Below are 8,249 nucleotides of genomic sequence, written 5' to 3'. Positions count from 1 at the left end.
AATTGGGAAGAGTCGACTGGAACAGCTTGTAGGTGCCTGCCAAGAAACCGTGAACTTTAGTAAAAGGTAATTCCGGCAGGGGGAGATCGCGACCACCAACTCACATACCACCTACCCAAATCGTACCCCAGACCCATTTCTAGACCTTTCTAAGCTCTACTGCGCAGAATCAGATATAGGAGGAGCCTATGTTAATGATTTACTGGAAATATTATGATTATGTATGAATAGTTAATGAATATGTATGAATAAGTTCTCTATATGGTATTTGATTTTGAAGCTTGGTGTGCGTTGATCGTGAGAGGACTCGCTCACGCACCCGGCCGTCAATAAAGAAGTGTCTGCTTATCTACATCACATTGGTGTCGATAAGTTCTTCATTCCGAGATTTCGGTAACACCCCCTCCCCCCAAGGACCTCCACAGTGTCTCATGACCCCAGCTGCATTAGGTGACTGCTTACACCATGCCAAGCAGCCCTAGTAACTCAAAAAATGAATGAAATTACCAAATCTTTCCCCTCAGACCCAGAACTCCAGAAGATCACTGCAGACCTACCATCCTCAAGCAAGCCAGCTGAGGAACCTTCCCAACAACATGTTCTTTCACATGGTAACAGATCAGGTTCAAGTGTGAGGAAACACGAGCGGTCATTTCCGAAGCCATCTGTTGTAGCCATGGGATGACACACGCCTTCCAAAAGCCACAGAAACCACTCTGCACATGCCCACAGGAAGCGCAGCAATGTGCTACATTTCCAGCATCTATGCCATTTCCAGCTTCCTCCGTTATTCTGTTGTTATAAGCAGCAACCAGAATTGTAATAATAATAAAAAAATATCAGGAGAAAAAAGGCTACCTACTTGTTTATGCTGCCTGTGACATATTTACTTTTCCCATTATCTCTGCTGCCTAGCCAGTTAATGCCATGCTGCCATCATGCATCCCTCCCTTAACCATAAGCATGACAGGACTCCAGAAAATTCAAGACTAGTCTCCTGGCTGCAGTCAAGAAACTGCTCAGGAGTTTGTCAGAGCACTCTCCTGTGCTGCCAATGCAGGCTGTATCCATAGCAGTGGGACAGGAAAACAGAGGTATAAACCCTCCCAAGTACCGCACGCTATTTTCTGCTCAGTTTTTATTCTACTAACAACTAAGACCATCTCTCAAGCTGACAGCATTCATTATGGGAAAGCATAAACCCCTGAGATTTAAAGCACCACACACAATGGTCCAAGAGAGGAGCCTGATGCTGTGTTCTACCTCCATGCGTGTTGCAGACTCGCTTGCTGGCGCAGGGCAAGCTCCTTCCCTTCCCTGCCTCTTCTCCTCACCTTCACCTAGCCTGCACGCCCAGCCTGCACGCCCAGCCTGCACCAGTGAGCAGACCACCGTGTATCAGACATCAAACCAGACAAAGGGTTTGCTCACAACCCGTCTCACATTCCCATAGCACGCACTCCACAACTTTTTAAGAATGAAGCCAAACCCTTCTCCATCTAATTTTACTGCCCCTACTGCCGACTACAAAACCGCATAGTTGTAACTTCACGGGTAAATGATAGGTTATATGATAACAAAAATAAGTGAAGCAAGAGGTCTAACTTGCTTTGCTATATACACCATAGAAAAAAAAAATTACACAAGACACTTTAAATAAGGTTTAGCAACTGAAATTGACTACTACAGCAATCTTACCACAACCTGACAACAAGAGCACTGAATTTTAATCACAAAGCTTTACGCATCTCAGTCTTTATAGCCAATACCGAACTTAAAATGCAGTTCAAGCAATGACACACTTCCTAGTTGAGTAATACAGTTAAAGGTATTTTTAAAGTTTTTGGAAGCACTGAAGAAAGAAGTAATGGGAGGCGTGGCATTTAGTAAAGTACACCGTTATCCCCACCTATAAAGCCAATACTTACGAGACCTGAAATTTTACAAAGGCTTCTCCTTCCTCGGTCTCACATTAAACCCTCATCTCAAATTTAGGACTGTAATATTTCCTTGGTATTGGTTCCCACCTATAGCACCCTCTGCATTAGCTAATTATGTTTGTTTATAAAATTCCTTCCATAGTCAATCTACCACAGTTCAGCTCTGGTGAACATGGGGCTGGGGGAACAATATGCTGTCAGAGGCAAAGAACCAACTTTTAATGCAGTCCAGAGAATTTACAAATACAATTAAAAAAGGAGGGGGTGGGGTGGAATTACAGTGTAGGAATTTGCCAAAGAAAGTCAAAGTGAAAGGGAGAAAGGAGGAAAGGAAGGAGACTTCACTAGAAACAACTGGAAAACCCTGTGCCCAATCCTGCAGGATTCTACAAAAACCACTACAAGAGCAAACTTGCACTTCAGAAACAATGGAAAAGCGTAGGGCACACTGAGATCATTGCAAGCCCTCTAGATTTGCTCCATTGTGAAGAGCTCCTTGCTTTGCCAGGGAGTGTTGGAAGGAATAACGCAAGTAAGATTAAATCATTACTACCCTTCAGTGCATCACTGAATTCATCTTTTTGGGGATACTCTTACAAGTTTCCCTTCAGAAACATGAAAGCTGGAAGCAGTTTCTTGAAAAAAAGATGACTGCTATGCACACAGCTCATAAGCAGATTCTGGGCACCAGCCACAGTCCGTCAGACTTCCCCACAGTGTTAGAAATCACCTGAGAAATCATGTCTCGTTTAATATGTAGTCTTAGAAACATTTTATGTGTGACACAGCTATGACAGTCAACATTTTACTATGGATTTTAAAAAAAACCAACAAACCAACCAAGAATGAACTGCGTGAGTAGATTTACTTTTAAAATACATACAAGTAAGTCCATGCAAAATTTGTAACAGATATTCATGTATTTTGGTACAATCACAACTTCTTTCCATGCTGCTGTGTAGTATTTTCACACAGTATTTCATTTTTTTGTAGCATTTTCTTGCTGAGGGGGCAGCATTTACAAAAGGATGAACATAAATATGGAGAATTTAATAATGGGCATTGCATACAAAGACACATTTCCTTTCACTGTATGTAAATGAGCCAAAGTGGCAGGAAAACAAGATATATCTTTGTACCCTTGTTATCAGCAGCAGTGTCCAATTTGTGTCAACAGACATGGTTTATTTGGAATTTGAAATCCCCAAGTTACCATGGCAATGTAGCTACCTATCTGTCAGAAAATGCATGTTTCCCTTCTGGTTCTTTCCAGTCTCCATTTAAGACCACAAGGAGGAATATAGTTTTCAGTGCTTAAAGACCACACCTCATGCAAAAAGGAAAGATTTCAAAACACAGACAATGTGTACTGTGATTTTCTTGTAAAATTTGTAAGAACAAGGCTCTAACTTGTGCTTTATAAACTTCCAAGTCCTACAACACTGGCCATAAAAGGGTCACAGATTTCTAAGTCTTGTTATTTCAGAACTGATCTTGCAGTCTCCCAAGCCAAGAGCAAAAGCCAAACCTGCTCACTGAAACACACCCCTTCTTCCCATTCTGCTATTACAGTAGCTTGCCAAAGAGAACAACTGAGAGGAAGACACAGAAAGGATGAAGTAAATAAACAAACATCTTAACATTTTCCTTCCGTTAGCAAGGGTGTCTCCCTCTTTTTTATTAAAATCATGGAAGTGAACTCTTTGAATGTTTTGCCTTACTGATGTAGCTAGTTCACTACATGTCGTTCTATCTCAGAAATCTGCTCTCAGTTCAGCTAAGCACCATTTCACGTGCACAGGTTCTCCTCGTCTTTATGCAAGATAAAGAATTAGATCCCTCTGGCATTCATAAATACTGTGCACAGTATCTCAGCTGTTCTGCACAGATCCCTCAGCAATGTAAATTTGTCTAGTTGAGTATCAAGCAAAACACACATTGTTCTTACAAAAACTGACTCAAGAAACTACTGGGGCTAGGACATGTCAAGCTAACTGTACTTCATAATTTAACTGATCACCACAAAAGCATCCCAGGAACCAAAAGAGAGAGTCAAAGTCCTCAGCAAAACAGAGCAGAGAATGGGGCTAGCAAAATGCTGTGCACAACGCCAGAATTTATCTTCACTTTCCCATAAAGTGTTTGTTTGACAGATTAGTGGTAGCGCTACATTAAGCATTTCTAGAACTGTTTCAGTAAATTAAATTAATTAAATCAAGTAAATCCTCCCCCTCCATTACCTAAACTCTGTAGAAACATTTAATCACGCTAGCATCCCCCACATTTTCTCCAAAAGGCTCTATGCCAAATCAAGAGTACTGGACACAGGAGTTTTTCAACTTTGCTGCCTGGATGGCAGGGGTAGCTTTAGGGGCAAGTTTCAGCTAAAGCAAAGGCTCAAAGACACTCTTCAGTCCCTCCAGAGCTAAACAATTCTTTTTGCACTATTCTGCATGCAGAATAAAAAATAAAGTTCTCATCTACTGTGCCACTACTATAATAGGAGTCAAATTCTGGTTCAAATGGTATTACGCTTTGGGAGAAAATATATCTAGTATGATTACAGCAGCAAACAGTGAGTCAGGATTTGCTGATGCTATTCCTGGCTCTACGAGTAACCCATTGTGTGCTTACAGCCAAATCACTTAAGGGGGCATGTGTAAAAGTAGGCCAGTCACTGGGTTATTTCACAGGATCTGACCGGAAAAAGGCCGTGAAAGCCTGAGGGAAAGGGGATATATTCTCTTCTTTCATCCTATTCTTCCATTTTATAGGAAAGCTTATATAAAACCTTGAACAGCATACAGAAATCCAAATGTTTGCACTATGCCAGGCTTAGGCTCTCCATTCAAGTGGCTGACTATTCTTACGCAAAATTAACTTTCCTTTCCCTTGCATCTGAACTCTCACAGCTTCAGGGGCAATTTACCGATTTTGCCCCTGTGACATTTTAAACTGTCACATCTCCATTCTTACACTGCCTTCAAACAATCTGTCCTCTAAAATGGTAAGCAACCTTATACAGAATTTAAAGAAACAGTATGCGTTTGTGTTTGACTGGAGCTATAGATCAAAGCTTACTATAGTCATGTGTATATAAGGCAAGGAAAGCTGGTTTTCCAATCTAAAACTAGTAGTAACTATTCTTTTTATTTTGGGGCTACTCATGATCCTTAAAAGGAACAGACTTCTTTCCAAATATGCTCAAATTTAACTGTTTAAATGTATCAAAAGACAGTAGGCCCACACAGAGGCTGTTCAGTAATATCACGTAGAGAAGGAGAGGCAAACTTTTTCCATTAGCTTTAATTTTCATTTAAGACTACAAGCACTTGCTATTCAGTGACAGATGAGGTACCAGGGAAAAAAAAACCCCAACCAAAAAAATATCTATTCTTCCCCCACCCCAAGATTTCTGACCAAACCAATAAAAATCTCTCAATTCTGAAGGACACAGTGGTCAAATAACCTGAATGACATCATGTAATTATTAACCTGAATCTCAATCTAAGGACATTTGTCCTTTCAGTGCAGCTTAATACAAAGGGCTGCGTAGCAACCAGCACATGGCCAAGGACTAATTTTTTGCAGGATCAGATTTGGAAGCTGGGAAGCTAGATTACACATAGATAAAAGCCAAGGAGTTACAAGCAAGAGCTCTCACTGACTGGTTTCACCAAGGACAATAACATTAGCATTATAAAACTGACAATAGAATCTCTCAGATGACAGCGAGGTCTTTCACGGTCATGATTACAATTTATCCCACTTGTCAATGGCATAAATAGCTCGGCATTTGTGTCCTCTGACTCAAGCACTGGTGTAATTGAAAGATCCTTCTCATTCCACCATGAGCTCCTGGTTCTTTGGCGACATAAGGGCATCCCCACCATTTACTGTATGCCTGTTCTCCCTCGGCCTAGTTCCAGTAACATCTAACGAAGAGCAGAACGGGGATGTTACTTACACAGCAGCACACCTGCACCACCACCAACAAAAAAAGCCAAGTGACATATCACGCAGAAACGCCTTAGAGCTGAAAGCCCACAGCACAATCAAATATGCTACAAGTATGCCTTCTGTCCTTCCTCTCTGGTGGTTGCCAAGTACTATTTCAGGGCAACCAAGGGCCCTCTCGTTTGGCTGAGTCATACATTATCTTGCCATTAACTCCTCACTGTTGCCCAAGAACTAGCTCTGCTCCGAGACAGCAGGGAAAAGCAGGGGAAAAAAAAGGCGTTCTTCAAACTTTCATAGGCTTGTCCAAAGAGGAGCGGGTCGCTGACAGCACCGAGAAGGGACCTGGAGGTGACAGGCTGGCAGCGCGGTGCGGGCCCCCCGCGCGGCCGGGGATGCGCCCACGTAGCGGCGGCGCGGCACGGCACTGCGCCTGCAGCACGGAGCGGGGCCGCTAACGCCTCGCACACGGCATTTCCACACGCGTTCTGCGGCCAAGAGGCGGAGATCGAACAAAGGAGAGCGAGCGCTGCCGGGCGAGCGCCGCTGCCCGCCCTCCCCGGCGGCGGGGTGCGCCCCGCGGCCTCTGCCGGCCCCGCGGCCTCCCTCTCGGCCAGGAGCCGCCGCCGCCTCCCCGCCGAGGCAGCGGGGAGGCCCCGCAAGGTCATGCCGCCGGCCGGCGGAGCGGGCCCCGGCAGGCTACAGCGAGCCCTCCCTGCCCGCGGAGGGTCCGGGGCGGGGGAAGGCCGCCCGTGCCGCCGCAGCCCTCGGTTTCCGCTCCGCGACATGGCTCTCCGGGGCGGCCGCGGCCCCGCCGCCGTCACCGTCTCGCCGGGCCTGGAGGTAGGCCCGGTCGCAGGGGCCGAGGAGAGCCCCCGGTCCGCCCCGGCCCTGCCGCCGCCCCGCACCCTCCCGCCCTTCGCGGGGACGGCGCCCGATCGGGAGCCCCGCGGGCCGCGGCCACTTACTGAGCTCGTCCTGGGCAGCCGCGGCGGCCGCAGCCATGTTGCCAGCTGGGGAGGGAGAGGAGGCAGCGAGAGACGCGCCGCAGCCGCCTGGCCCCAGCCGTTCCCCGCCTCCCGCCCCTCTCCTCCGCCGGCGGCTCCACACAGGCACAGGGCCGGCCGGCTCCCCGCTCCTCCTCCTTCTTCCTCCTCTCCTTCTTCTTTCGCCCCCTCCTCCCCGCAGCTCTCCCCGAGGCCAACCGCCGCGAGAAACTGCGGAGCCCGGCAAGGCCCGCCCTCCCGTCACCGCCGTCTTATATTTAGAAAGAGCCACCCACGCCGCCGCCCGCCCCCGCCGCACACAGGCACCGGCCCGCCCGCCCGCGGCTCCCGGAGGGTCCCCAGGTGCGGGGCGGAGGGGGGGCAACACACTGACCCGTGTCCGCGCTGACCTCCATAGCGGCGGCGGCGCGGGCCGCGCTCACGGCAGGGGCAGACGAGGGAAGCGGCGCGCGGAGCCGCGGGCGGCGCGACTGCGCCCTCTACCGGCCGCCGGTGCCGCCAGCGGCCCGCGGGCTGCGAGCCCCGGCACGGCACGGCACGGCACGGCACGGCCCCGCCCGCAGCCCCGGCCGCTCCTCGCCTGCCAGCCCGGGCTGCGGCGGCCTCGGGCTCAGCACTCGATGCCCGTGGGCAGCAGCCGGCCCCGCCGCTGCCTCCCCCGAGCGCCTGCCCTCCCCTGCTGCCCCGGCTGTGGGTCAGCATGCGCGACACGTATTTAGGAATGACCTTTTTTCTCTTTTTTTACAGTTCAGTACTATTGCTGCTGAGCTACTGTATTCTAAAATCATTCGCTAAAGGGAGAAAGTTGCATTGTAAAATACTGGTTTGGGGTTGCTAAGACTGTGAGAGAAAGGCGTGACCACCACACAGCCTCCCGAGCTCAGGAGTGCCACATGCCAGGTCCGTAAGGAGCATGTGGGCAAGAGGTCAAAGCAAGGCATCCCCGGAGCACAACTGGCAGCAGGCAGCGCGACGCCTGCTTGCCAGCTTTTGTAATGCTGCCTGCAGATGGCATGGGGGCAGCTGGTGACCTCCCCCTGCAGCTCCAGGGCCAGCTCTTCTTGGCAGAAGTGAGCCCCAGGTAACACAGTACCATAGAACTAGCTTCCTTCTCAACTTAAAAAATAATCGTAAAAAAAGGTGGGTGGGTGGGTGTCATAAAACTGTGGGCAATTTTTGCTGTATTTGTTAAGCTCAAGATTTGTGGAGTTGACCGTTAGCCTCTGATGCTGACAGGCTGGACACTAACAAGTTGCAAAGAGGTAGAATTTTTCTGAGGAAGCAGCAGATCTGGGACTCACCCATCTGTCAAGGAAACGGTAAACACTTAATAATGCAAAAAGGA

General features: G+C 48.3%; 1 protein-coding gene across 2 annotated transcripts in view; it reads right to left on the bottom strand.

The window, feature by feature from the left end:
• Positions 1-7,353, bottom strand: part of ECPAS (Ecm29 proteasome adaptor and scaffold) — a 75,966-nt gene extending 68,613 nt beyond the window's left edge. Inside the window, exon 1 of one of the 2 annotated variants that reach the window (XM_037374308.1) lies at positions 7,278-7,353. In XM_037374308.1, coding sequence (XP_037230205.1) covers positions 7,278-7,299 — 22 coding nt within the window. In that variant the 5' untranslated portion in view covers positions 7,300-7,353. Of the gene's footprint in view, positions 1-6,865; positions 7,080-7,277 lie in introns of those variants that run through there. The other variant, XM_037374307.1, reaches the window with a different exon arrangement.
• Between the last annotated feature and the right edge of the window lie 896 nt (positions 7,354-8,249).

This window comes from Falco rusticolus, chromosome Z (genome assembly GCF_015220075.1).
Source record: "Falco rusticolus isolate bFalRus1 chromosome Z, bFalRus1.pri, whole genome shotgun sequence".
Lineage (NCBI taxonomy): Eukaryota > Metazoa > Chordata > Aves > Falconiformes > Falconidae > Falco > Falco rusticolus.
This window is presented reverse-complemented; position numbering and strand designations above follow the sequence as displayed.